The sequence below is a fragment of the Acanthochromis polyacanthus genome, chromosome 16, assembly GCF_021347895.1.
Source record: "Acanthochromis polyacanthus isolate Apoly-LR-REF ecotype Palm Island chromosome 16, KAUST_Apoly_ChrSc, whole genome shotgun sequence".
Classification (NCBI taxonomy): domain Eukaryota; kingdom Metazoa; phylum Chordata; class Actinopteri; family Pomacentridae; genus Acanthochromis; species Acanthochromis polyacanthus.
This window is the reverse complement of record NC_067128.1, coordinates 8108918-8122992: the sequence shown is the minus strand read 5'-3', so window position 1 is coordinate 8122992 and position 14075 is coordinate 8108918. Positions and strand designations below refer to the sequence as shown.

The 14075-nt window shown below is 40.6% G+C and overlaps 1 protein-coding gene across 1 annotated transcript; it reads right to left on the bottom strand.

The window, feature by feature from the left end:
- Nucleotides 1-439: 439 nt before the first annotated feature.
- smek1 (SMEK homolog 1, suppressor of mek1 (Dictyostelium)) lies at nt 440-13059 on the bottom strand. Its single transcript, XM_051960719.1, is given in 25 exon segments — nt 440-1616; nt 1619-1630; nt 2302-2417; nt 2420-2512; nt 3309-3499; nt 4075-4217; nt 5075-5244; nt 5385-5543; nt 5660-5762; nt 7132-7263; nt 7350-7466; nt 10298-10411; nt 10516-10596; nt 11498-11653; nt 11656-11802; nt 11805-11893; nt 11896-11943; nt 11946-12005; nt 12008-12125; nt 12256-12269; nt 12272-12319; nt 12322-12352; nt 12450-12505; nt 12714-12790; nt 12792-13059. Coding segments are annotated over 25 exon segments (2448 nt in total). The 5' UTR covers nt 12854-13059; the 3' UTR covers nt 440-1505.
- Nucleotides 13060-14075: the final 1016 nt, after the last annotated feature.

Sequence of the window (14075 nt, the reverse complement as noted above, 5' to 3'; positions counted from 1 at the left end):
TGGACCTACGGCGCCACCTGGGGGATAATGAGAGCAACAGCAAACGAGGAGCATCCAAAAAAACATTAGGCGCCACAACAGGTATCTAGGATGTAAAGGCATTTCTGTAAAATTAATCCCAAAATAAAAGAAGGGAAGGAAAATATATATTTATGGTTCCACAAAACTACTGGACACGCTTCCATGTTGTTGAACAAGCAGTTTGAAAGCTTGATAACAGCAATTTTTAATTCACTATTCAAATATATGCTGCTTTGATGTTAAAATAGGGTGTTTTGTGGTCTTATAGTTTGTGGAACCATATTGAACCCAACAGAACTGTATGTGCTACAAATACAAGATTGTCTTTCTGTAGTGGAAAGGCACCACAACTGATCAATTAAAAGTAAGATGCAGCAAAGAAACACTGAGTTATTAGGACAAATGGTAATAGGACATCTTACAGCAAAGATCATTTTAATGGTCCCAAATATTCTGAACAACTAAGTGTACACTCATGTAAAAGAAAAAAAATGAGAAGATATGACAAAATTCATCACATCTAGAATTCCACTCAATCTTTAATCAAGACGGGATTACAAATTCTCCAAAAATCTGCAGTTTCAAAGGGCAAAAAGGGTAAAACTAGCTCACCTACTGAGGTCTTTAAAACCTGTTCAAGTGTGACTGAAAACGTCCTGAACATTTAAAGGCAGGTCTTTTTTGTTGTCATTTACAAAAAACAGGAGAAAGATTGAGAGACAAATAGAGAACAAAAAGAAAACAATGAAGAAACTGCTGGCTTTTTTTTTCTCTTCAGAGAAAGAACGTCCGCTGAGGAACGACGACACTGATGACATCATCAAATGACAACAAGGACAGCTCTTTGCCACGCGCCGTCTCCCATCTGGTCCTATATACTAACTTAAAAGGGGACAAAAAGCAACAGACGAAGAGAGGGAGAAACAGCAGAGGAGAAAAAAGAAGTAGAAAGGAACAGGAAGGATTCTGAGGAGGAGGGTAAGGGGGTGCGAGTGGTGGTTCTGGGTCTGAATTGGCCGACCCGTCTGAGCCGCTGTGATGTCCTTCCCTGAGTGGGGGGCGGGGGGGCAGTAGGTTATGGTCCGAGCCTGTGAGCTCTAGGATTTCAGTCTGCGTGTACATGTGTTTTAGTATGTGGTCTTTTCCTCCAGTTGCTAAATTACTAAACTCCAACTCATCTCATACTGTCCAAGTCCGCTGAAGATCTTCCGAGTGAGATCTTTCCTCCCCCAACTTTCATTCGTCTGTTCCGACTTTTCGGACTGTTTTTTCTCGCTCCTGGTCTCCTGATTGGCACTTGTATGAATTGGGCTAGTCTGAGGAGGCTTCGTATCCGTTTCAGTCCGCTCCTCTTTTTGGCCACCCGCTGACGGTGAGGGGTGGCTTTCATTCATTCAATTTGTTTACAAGTTTGATCATTCCTGTGAGAAGTCTATCCGCTGGAGCTGTCTGAGCGGAGCACCAGCTGAGACATTGATGCTTGCTTAGGAGCTCAGTTTGGACTTCTTAGAAGGTGGCAGAGGGTCCTCTTTACTCTCCCCGTCCTCCTCTTCTTCTTCCTCCTCGTCGTCATCATCAGGATAGTCCACCAGTCCCCCACTAAACCTCCCTAAAACAGACAAAAAACAAACAAAATTTAGTCATCCTGACCAATTTGTCATCACGTTTAAATATTATTTCTTTGGAATTTAGCTTAATTCTGCTGCAATTTCATGTTTTAAACATTTGCTTTTTTCAGTGTCTCTATCAGCCACCTGTTCCAAACGTGTCTGTATTTTGCCACTTGTTACCAGTGTGTCTTGTCTGGATCTTTTGTGCATTGTTTTATGTTAGCTTGCCTTGTTGTGTGCACAGTGATGCTGCCATTTTTGGTAAATGTACTTGACCTGTAAATCACGTGCTTTTGTTAATCCTTCTCTTTTTTCACTGTCTAAATAAAGCCAGCAAGAGCAAAATCAATTCAGTCCAAAGGCACACTCGTTGAAGACTGTTTTTTTTTTTTTATACACAACAGAGATGGTGGGAGTTGTGTGAAAATTAACAGAATACGTGTGAAGATTCATAGTTAGAGCTCAGATTTCACCAAATTCTTGCTGCCTTTCAGATAAGATGTGTTCTACACAGAACAGACATTGTGCAAACATTTGGCTTTGTCTGTAGAACTCTTAGTATAACTCTCAATAAGCAACACTGGGAAGGAACTTTCAGATGGCTGGACGGTAACAGATGGCTCATGAAGTTTAACACGGACACGTTCATTTAAAAAATGCTGACAGTTACCCTAGTGGTTACAGTTGTGGTGGAGGGTGAGCTCCGTGCCCCTGAGCCTGGAGAGCCTGGCGATCCCGGAGACCCCGGGTTCAGTGAGGCAGATGAAGGAGGGCTGGACAGGCTGGTTTAGTAGAACCGGAGAAGGAGAGCTTGAAGCTGGGATTCTGTCTTCCTGACAAGCTTGACTTCCCCAATACTTCTTTCTCCTCTGTGTCTTTCACTAGGGATCGAAAAGGAAAGATGAACAAGAAATGCAGTTTTATCCATGCAAGTTCTTCACTATTTTGTGGGTGAATATAACGTTGTCGTCAGTAATTGGAACTGCTTTGACAAGACACATGTCCCCTTTCAGTGCTTGTGTGACTGGAGAAAAGATACTTTACTTAATTTCTTCTCAGTGACTCAGTGTCACTGAGGCACAAACATGCTAAACTAAACCAACACAGCTACAGTTTTCTGCTTAGCTCAATGGGGGAGGTAAGTTTACTGTACGTTGACATATGATGACCATAAGAAAGGGTCATTTGCCGTGAATATGCCTAAAGCAGCACTAAAAGAACTTATCAAAATAGTAGTAGTGGCAAATAACATGCAGAAAAAAGCATCAAACACAAAGCACAATATTGTTGAATGTTGTTAAAGTTAGAAATCTGCCAGTTTCAGATGGAAATGAGCCAAACTTTTAGTATAAAATAAGTTTTGTATTTTTATCCCCTCCTTACTTTTTCAGCTTCTTCACTACACTATATCAGAGAAACGACATGAATCATATAATAGTACAGTTCAGAAGTTTTTCCTACTCAGGTGGAATCTGGCAGCTCTAATCCTCTCAATATCTTCTTAAATCTGATATAGCCATTGTAAAACCAGCCATTTATGGATAACTGCTAACATCCACTATCCTAACAGCCATCAATACGCTCAAATACTCTGTCTACTAGTTACAGCACATGAATCCTCCAGTCCAACAGTTTTCATCCCAAAAAAAGTGGAAGACAATAGCTTCCCATACGTACATTTCTTTCTCTCCATGAACTTGGTAATAGGCTCCATGAGATCTTCCTCGCTCTTCATCTTGTCAGAGGGAGGAACCACTGCCTCGCCGTCCTCTAGGTCATCTTCATCGGTGTTGAACCACATCTCCTCTTCGTCCTCAAGCGTTCGCGCATCACGTCGAAAGCGGTGGTTCCTCAGGATGGAGCGCATGCTGCAGATGATATCCACAGCTCAGTGATTACTACACACTGTGCAGGTACATTCTGATAACATATCATACCAAGCGTTTTAACAACTTCCTGTGATTTGTAAGTCTTGTTTAATGTGAGACACAAACACTAAATGCATAATCAGTACAAACACACAGAAAACAATCAAAATTAAAAAAAAATAATAGTATGAAACATTTGTAGCGGCATTTGTTTGAAAAGCTGTCATACAATTCACATGACCTTAAACTTCTTTCAGGATTGCAGATCGACAAAGTATGACTAAAAATAAAACATGGGAGCAATGCATTGTTTATAGAGGGGATAAATGGGTTGTTTGACAAGGGCTGCTGTCCCATCATGGCAATTTTAAAAGATACACTCTGCCCAGTTTCACTTTTTGATTTGACCGTTTACTATCAGAGTCGTAAATGAGTAAACGGTACATTGCACAATCTCAGACATTAGTTGTCACAACAGTTGTGTTTAACTAGGAAACCTGTAGCACAACACCTGTTTTAGACAGTCAGTGCAGGGCATGTTACAACTAAAATAGGCTGCAGCATTGGTTTCTTACCTATCCAATTTGGGGTTGTCTTGCCTCTCTCGCTGCTGCTCATACCGCAGCTTCAGGCCCTTGAATGTCTGGACGTAGTCCACATCCTCCAGAGCCTTCCAGTAGTTCTCTACTATGTGAGCTGTGAGAGACTTCACATCCTCCTGGAGCAATGGGAGGTGAGAGCGGAGAGCAAGATAGAGCAGAAGAGAGGAAAGAGGAAAAAAAGATGGGAATAGAGTTTATGACAGAGGCCAAGCAGAGGAAGAGACGGAATGAGGTACAAAGGAGGAGAAAAACAGAGAGGCCGGTTACATCAAGCACAGAATAAACAGATGACACATTATATGGTTAAAAGTTTCAATTCTAGTGATGTAGTCGACAATCTATAAGAATCTCTTTGCATAATCAAATATAGAAGTACACCTAAGGTGCATATTACAATGACTGATGGATGACTAATACTTGACTAAATGAGAAGCAGAAAAATAAACAAGAACTGAAACAACAATTATCTCTTTACTGAATGAAACCAGTAATCAGTTCCCCACTTTAGTCAGCTATAAATCATCGCTTATAATGCTGTAAGACATTGACTGGCTTCAAAATCTTGTGCTTTCAGTTAACAGGTTTAACAAGCTGCTGAAGACACAAGCAACTGACAGGGAAGATAACCAATCAAACAGTTTAAACAAATTAAATTAACAGTAACAAAAAAATATATATGTTCCTTAAACCTGCGGTGACCTCAGAGGCAAAATGTCATTTATATGGTTGAATAAAATACTCCTGATGACATGATCTAAGTGATATATTATCTCTACTGCTGCAAAGACTTTGTTGTCTATCAAACTGCACAATCTAAAAGGAAATCAACACTATTTGGTACTCAAGTGGAAAATGTTGAACAAATGAAGATATTTGTAAGTGAATATTTAAGTGTTCACTGGCTGTATAAACACTACGTTATCTGCACAAACAATGTTGTGATAACTGCCAACTGTGTGGAGGGAATACTCACCACACGGACGTACTCAAACATTTCAATGATAGCCGAGTTCATGAGATTGTAGCGTGAGCCGTTGTTGAGGAAGGCCTTGATGACAGGCTCAAAGAGAAAGTTTCTCATGATGTAGCGATTGTAGAATTCATCCTTCAGACCAATAATCCTCCGCATGAAGCGCAGGGCACCTGTGCATGCAGACATACAGATCATTATTGAACTCCAAACTCTTTAAATGTATGTTAAAATATACTTTTAAAAGTTGATTGGTGCAATAGTTAATGAGTACTAAGATTTAAAGCTCTAGCTGAGAATACATGTGACTTACATAGTGCCAGGAAGGCGTGCTGAGAGGCAGTCAGCACCAGTACCCTCCTGAGAATATCCTTGTTGATGATGTAGTTCTTGATGTGGTAGGTGTGGTGCTCGACACAAAATGTAAGCAGCTCCAAAATCAAGGCCAACAACTGGGATGTCTGAAAATCATCTACAAAAGGGAAGGAAGGTAGTAAGCAACATAAAACACCCAATGACTAAATTTTATATACAAACAGATATATATAATAAACAACACACCATATAGCTTAAACACTTATCGAGTACCTTTGCTAGGTTTTTCTTCTGTGGTGTTGGCCAGTAAGGGAGCTGACAGGACATGCATACAGTGCTTGTAAAAGAAGCTAAGGAACTCCGTTTTTTCTGTTTTCTGAGAAAAAAAGAAAACACTTGTTTACTTACTTGAATGAGTTTGAAATGTACAACAAATGTTATCACATTTCCCAACACTTAAAAACAACAGGGAAGGAGCAGCTCTGTAGCCAACCCATAAATGGTGTCAATGTTCCATTTTTTTCAGTTACTGGGAGTAACTTGATTAGCAGGAATATCAGTCAGTGCAGATGACTTTTTGCTGATATGCTAATGCTGTTATTTTTCAAATCAAAAACTTCCATAGGACGATAATATTTTGTCTTTGCATGTAAAGAAGACATGACAATTTCCACTCTTAACTCATTCGCTGCCATTGACGTCTATAGACGTCAATTAAAATCCAAACGTTCGCAGCCAATGACTCTATGACGTCAATCATGTTTTTGACTGGGGGGGCTGCAGGATAGTCTGTCGGAGCTTGTTCGTGAAAATCCAGGAGTTTTGGAACGCAGAGTGGTTGCGGTGGCCAAAAGAATGACAAAGACAGTGGCCATGGTGGGGCGACAGCAAAAAGTGCCGTTGCCAACAGCCGCCTGGCGATCAAAGCCGCGCTAGTTTTCAGTTTCGCCACCACCGCTTCTTGAGGCTCATTGACGAGCCAAGTCAGATGAGTTTAGAGCGAGCCACAACATACAACACACACAGACACAGACACACACACCTAAAAATAGATTGTTTATATTTTCTAAGATGTATTGTTCTGAACCAAAATGTTGACTTGTTGTTTGTTGGTAAATAAATGATTAGCTAACAAAAAGGGTTAAAAGTTGACCTCAAAATGCTTTTTCAGAGTTGTTTTTGTTGTTTCATATAAGTAAACAACTGTTCAGTTGTGTGGGATGTCACTAAACCAAAAAATATTGGCATCAAAGTGATTGATGTGCCTCTCTGTACAACAAGCTCGTTATCTCTGTTTTTTGGTCAAAAACAGGTGTTTTTGCTGAAACGATGTGTGTTCTGCTGCCGATAACTTTAGAACCGAAAATGCTAGAAACAAAATTTTTTTTCCTGATGAAAGAAGAGAATCTACACTTTCTTTCGATAGTTTCAATGTTTATGTAGTCTTAAAACTTGACATTCTGTAGATCTTGAAAAATCTGTCAAAATTCTTAAAAACTCTGGCAGTAGGGGGCTCTTTGCTCTGAAAACAGCTGGCAGCCAATGAGTTAACTACACAATGAAGTGTTACCTTGTTTCTTTTTTTAGCATCTTTAAAGAAATGAGCGGACCTTACACATGTTTTTGTTTAATGCAATTTGACTGAACAGAGTTGAGCAGGCAACACATCAAGAGTTCTGCTGAGGTTTACTAACAAGTCGATATCAATACAAACCGATGTGTATAGAAGCGACATATGAACTCACGTTTGCCGTTGCCAGCATGTTCTCTGGATCCACCAGAGTCCGTAGCAGACCCATTAGCTGCACTGCTCCACCAAGCTCTGGGTCTGTGTCACAGATCATGTGCTCTATGATCAGGTTGATCAAGAGGATGTCCTGAAAGGCAAAAAACTATTAGTTTAGATCCACCTGATTCATACAGGAATACCATTTCCTTTAACTCTCTTCATACATATACTCACATCATCATTCTGCTGAGACTCCTGCATGACGAACTCTCGTACCATGGAGGGGTTGTACTCCACTAGATAAGAGAAGATATCTGTGGCTGCCCCACGCACCTGGACATCATCCATTCCCTGTTTGGGAAACAAAACCAAAAAAAACAAACAGTGTCAGTCAGTGCAAGTGAATTCTGAAATAATTTTAAGCAAAGAAGGTCTTTAATCAAACAGGACAACGAGTTGCGCTGTCAGGTGTAAGAATGGAATATTACTAGTTATATCCTTAGATGCTTGTAGATGCAGGATAATCAGCTAGACTGTTTTTCTCAGAACAATATGAATGTTCTCTTAATTTCTGCTTTTGGATCAAATAGATTGTTGTTTTTTTTACCCACACTGGTAGGACAACAGCAAAATAACAGCTTCAACTGACGTGTAAAAACTGAAACTGAAGAAGCAAAAACAAACTGTTGATTTTAACATGACAGTGAAGGAAGTATGCAATAAAAAATTTCTCATCTTTATGAGAACTAACAAGTAATTTCTTGACTCAGCTGTAGATCAAGTCAACGCATTCTGTGTTCACCATAAGACAACAAACATGTCAGTATTTGCCATTTCAAAGTTATGTTAATCTGTAATATGATCACTTTTGACTACCAATAATACACATTATCTGTGAACTTAACGAGGTACTGGATGAATACACGAGCATTCCCTCTTTTCAGGTGGTGAACTCGTCATTTCACAGACGCAAAACTTCTACAAACACTACACTGGAGTCATTTAAGAAAGGGCTAAAGACGTTCTCATTTAAGGTTTAACATGTTGCTACTGTTTCGAAATGTTTCTTTTAAATTTATTTTGTACTTTCCCTATTGTAGCACTTTGAGATTTTGTATGTAAAGTGCATTAGAAATTAAAGGCATTATTATTACAAACACTGCGCAACGTTAAGTTTGCATAAAAATAGTTTTCAAACTGACATCCAGATAAGACTCACATTCACATTTAAACGATTGGGAATCTGGCCCAGACATTTCTGAATGTACATACAGATGAGCGACAAATTAAAAGAAAAAATCTGATACCCATAACCTCCTACAGTAAGGGGAGCCGGTAGCTGTGGTTTAACGTTTTGCAGCCTTTTGCGTCATGGTTTGGGTTCACTTGCTCCTTATAGAGCAATGCAAATCAAGTCGTTCTGTGTGATGGCCATTATTATATCACTAAATATTGCTGCCTTGATACGACTAGTCTCTTAACCCTCTGAACCCAAGCAGTTTCTGGGTGTATTTTTGCTCCTGTCACACTTTCACCAACGGTGCACTCATTTTCACTTCAACATAAAGTCCTGCACCTCTAAGAAAATAGCACAACCACAGCTAGAAGCAGACAACTCAAAATTCATTTTGTGCAGCATTACAAAGCTATACTTCCACAAATCATAAAATTGAAAAAACTAAAATTCAGTTTCTTTGATTTATTTGCTACACACTAAAAACCTGGAACCAGCAACATCTTTCTCTGTCTACAAAGAGCCTGTAGTTGAGCCAAAACGTCTCAGAATTTTGTCGCATCAATGCTGGTCACAGCTGAGTTATTGATGGTTTTACAATTGAGAATTTTTATTTTTTTTTTACAAGACCTGGTTAGTACAATCTGTCTGTTTTCGGGCAAGTTTTTAAATGAGACATGTAGAATAAATTGATTTCAACGAAATGACATGACTGTAAACTTAGATAAACTTAGATGTGTGGTTTGAAGAGCTTAGGAAAGACAAAAATCCAGCATTTCTTTGTGTGTTTTTTCAATTCCTTTTAGTTTCTGGCTTTGATAAATGGGGAAATTTTAGCAATCTATTGAAGATAGCATGCTTTTCAATCCCAACACTGGTAGTGGGATTCAGACAAATAAAGGATGATAACTCCCCCATCCAAAAGGCACAAGTGATCAACGAATACTTTAATTTAAGCTTCAAAATGATGTGAATCATATGCTTAATTTGGAATCAACAGATATCAAATCAACTGAACAGCTATGGAAGATTGTACACCTATGAATCAAGACTGCATTCTCCTTCACCATCATCAAAACAGCAAATGAGGAAAGATCTTGTGGAAGTACACTGTTCTACCTCTCCAGTAGACACATGATTTTTTTAAAGTCCAAACACTTACAAAATCAATGCCAAGGTGCACAGGAGCAGATGTCGCAGGCCATCCCCATACTAGCCTACTGTGTTGATTTTTCCTTTAATCTAAACCCAAAACCAGAAAATGTTCCCATCTACACTGCTAGACCAAATAATACCATGGTACCCTGCAGCAGCAACACTGATTACTGTTTTCATTCTTGTGTATACTCAACTACTCTATGTAAGCTCACTCTATGTTAAGCCGCAGTGATTAACATTATAAGGAGCAACCAAATGTTTGCTTTGCTTTATAATAGCAAAAGTCCTTTTGACTTCTGCAAGAAAAAAAATGCCAAGTCATGATTCACATGAGACACTACAACAGAGCTGTTACTGAAACACCCTTAAATTAGCAACTAAAACTGTCAGTGTCATTCTGTTAAGCAAGTGCTGCATGCCAAATCACAAATAATGAAATCATCTGTTTAGTCACAACATATTGCAATGTAATATGTAATGGGGACCATAACGGAGTCTGATTCTGGTTCCTCAACAAGATGCTCTTGTGCTGTACACAATGTGTGGCAACAGGCACTGTTAGGTAATTAATAAATGCACTGATGATATTGCAGTGTTTCTGCTTTGCTTTTTTGCTTTTCCTCAAGAAGTCCCTTAATTGTCCTTAATGAATCTCTCACTGAAAAAAAAAAAAACAAAAATGGTACAACCACTACCTAAGACACTGACACCAAATGCCAAACTATTTGTACATCCGAGCCACCAAATAACCAAAGAACTTGATTCCGAGGTTTAATGTCACGACACTCACCAGTATGACCTCTAGTGCAGGTAGAATGCCCATGTTTGACAATGTCTTGAAGAAGGCGTCTCTGTTTTGAGGTTGTAACGTTTGTGAGAATGCACAGAATTCCTTTAGGAAGTTACCTGGGAAAAATAAAGCAACACAGCTCAGTGAACCAGGATAGCAAGGAGAAACAGAGTATTTAAGAGAAGTGTTGTTATGTAACCTCTGATTAAATTCTGGCATACCAGTTCGTGCCTTTTGTCATCATCGGTAGCCTCATCTGTTAGCTGTGCAAAAAGGTCTGTCAGGAACTTCTCATCGTCCTGACATCAAAAGGGAAGGGGAGATGTAAAGCAGTGAGCAGATGATCAGAAGGTCAGGGTAAAACCGACCATCACATTTCCAGCTCTGTGTCTGCTAAATTTATCATATCAAAATTGTTGTTTGTGGTGCAAGTCACATGCAACTAAATAAAATCCACTGTTTTTCAATTACCAGTTTTGAAGCACAGAAGTAGTGTAACAGTGAGTGTCATTAAAAATTCTTCTCTAATTTAAATTCACAACCCCGAATCAAAACCAAACATTTAGTCTTTGCTTTTTTAAGAATCTTTGCAGTATGTGTTATTCATTTAAATATACCAAATTCTAGTTTAAATAAATAAAACTCTTGCTTAGTGAATATTTGGACCTTTGCTTGACAAGAGCGCCTTATGGAAAATGAGGAAGAAAAGATCCGTATCAGTAGTGTTTAACTTCAGAACGCCACACAACACTGTGCACCAGAGTCAACAGTGCGCCCGTTTCAGTTTTCCTTTAGCGCAGCATAACTGATTTACACAACACTTCTCTATCTCTATGGAGACGGTCATACATAAACACTGCTGAGTTGACACAGCACAAAAACACAAAGGTCACATGACCATAAAAGACTAGCAAACAATCTCAGACTGGGTATTCTAAGCTACGTACAATCCTACAATTACAGTAAGGTTTAAGCCTCAGAAATGAAACACCATTTGAAAAAAGAAATTCTGCTGTGTGTGGATTTTGATAATTTTAGGGATATGTGTATTTGAAAATCCTGGGTTCACATACATTTGTTTCACTTGCTGTGAGATATTTTATAAAAGTGAAAATGTGAGGCATACACACTTCTTAAATATTAAAAAAACTAACAAATCCATCACTGGCAAACCTTACAACACATGTCTACCTATCTCACCTGTAGCATGCCCACAATCTCCACCTTGTTGAAGAAGATGAAGGAGTGCAGGGTGGACAGCATGTTTTCCTCAAAAACAGAGGGTGTGGGCAGCACCATATCCTGAATATACTGCCCATACCCGATACGGTCATGGTGTATTTTCTGACGCAGTTCAAGGAATCCGAGATGGGAATCACCTCCTTAAATCGGGCTGTCTTAGTGAGAAACCACCGATGCCGCCGTGGCTGGCGGCAGGTGCTGGGGTCAAACTCCAGACACCAATGACGTCCATGACTGCATTCGTCAGAGAACATAACCTCAAAAGAGTGCAGTGCGATTCAGCAGGAAGAATGCCTTTAATGATTTCGTACAGGTGGTGCAGTCCTTCTCTGTTCTCACAAATCCTCACACAACGCGGAACAGTTCCAAGAGCTTCCGAATGTAGCCTTCATTCTCCACGGCCGTGCCAGTTTCTCACGTCGCAGTGGTGACGGGAGTGAGCGAGGCACGAGCTCCGCCAGTCTCACAAACGGTTTAGTTCACATGGCGGTAACTCCAGACCTGGCGACGACATTTCATCAAAGCGTCCTCCTCGGACTCGTCCACACATCCTGTGTGATGTCCCAGAAGGGTCCTTTCCCTGCACCTTAACAATGCGACAAGCATATGACTGGCGTAAGATTCAATACCAAAACCTTGATATCCTTGTCCATGCATGCATGCACAGATGGAGCAGACAAAACACACCCACACGAGAGGTCAAGAGGTACAGTTACCTGGCATATTTTCTCCAGATTTCATCACAGCCTGCCTTCTCCTGGAAGCTGAGTGCCAGGTCTAATTTTCAGCCTCTGACCATACTATCAATGTGTCCTTTTAAATAGAAAAACAAAGCAAGATGGCAACCAATTTACAGGAGAGGAGAACCCAAATGAATGTCTGTGTTTACTGCACTATGCTTCGTACTGACCTGTTGTTTCTGGTAGGCTGTGTTTGGGTTGATTTTGGACTCGAGCAGTAGGGAACCTGTCAGTTTGGGAACAAAAGGCAGTTCATGAGGGTAGGTTAGGCTTGCTACACGCAATTAAGAATTACATCCAAGGCAGGTGATACAACTGGACAATGGATGTGCATTGTTTGTAGTTACAGAGCAACTACAACTATAATCAATTACATCAAAAGAGCTGTAAAAATTTGCATGGCTATTCATGTGGTGTTTTTATTGTTCACTTACCATCACTCTCAGCTCGCACCAGCAGAGACGTGCCTTTCAAACGCTCCACATAGCCTGAAGAGACGTGCCCGGTCCACGGTCATCCACTGTCTGTCTCATTGAAGGGTATAGACTTTTGACTCGTCGCCGATGTCCGTCATCCTGCCAGGTGCTTGTAACCGGTTTCCCCCTCCGGACCTTCTTGGCTTTTACGGGGTGTCTGCCTCACCTAGTAACGCCACAACTTCAATTCACTTTTGTTTCACACCTGTTCACGTTCTTCAATGCAGTATTGACTTAACTTGCGTGAGGAGTCACCGGGACAAACAGTTCTTTGAAGCTGTTCAAAAGTCGAACACCTGATCGAGGATCCCAGTTAGGATCCCCGATCGATTCTGCGGTTACTACTCACACAACAATAATCTGATTATTGTGGGCGAGCTGCCCTCAACTTATCTCGCCAGGGTTACGGAGCGAAGCGGCCACCCAGACCAGCGGCAACAGACCATTGGTAGCAAAGCTAGCGACAGTCTAATTACAGAGCGGAGGACACTGACGTTAGCTAAGGCGTTATCGACAAAACAGGGGGCTGATAGCATTACAAAGTCCTAGCCCAGCCGAGAGAAAAAGGGATTCAGAATAAACCCAATGTTACGGTCCACTGGCTCACAAAACACTCTGCCTGATTGTTAGTACACTCTGTACGCGTCATGTAAGTTAGCCCAATACGTTCGCTATCAGACCTGACCAGTTAACCAGCTAGCTAGTACGCTAACTGCCTACGCTCCGCACATTCAACGCTAAACCACATTTTGAAGCGAATTGACCAGAGCTGTGCACGGTAACATTATTTCATACTTGCGGACCACGGACACGGTTCAACTCTGAAGCGGTGTTTCTATTTTTCCTTTAAATAATACGACAGCTAGCTACCGTTAGCTGCTATTTCTTCCCAAGTGTTCCGCCATGTTCTGGCTCGGGCCGCGGAGAGACCACTCTCTCCTTACTCGTATTCATGCATCCCAAAAAATATGCAAACCAACAAACTGCAGTCGTATAATTATTTCAATGTTACGATTTACATTATACTGCTATTTGCCATTCATTCCCGACGTCTTGCTCAGATAATTGCTAAGTGCCCCCGTGAGTATTCAGCCATCTTGGGTCCCTTCAGAGTCAGTACGGGGTTTCCAGCACGGCAACAACAGGGCAGCCCGCCACATTTAAAGAGACAGTAACACTGCAAGCTCTGATGCTCTTTCTAATAGTGATCAGCAGATGCTCTTTCTGTGGTTCCAACACTCTTCTCTCATACTTTTAACACAACTTACCATCCAGTAAATATCCAGTCTGTCAGTGTTTGAGAATATCCTGTAGAAAATT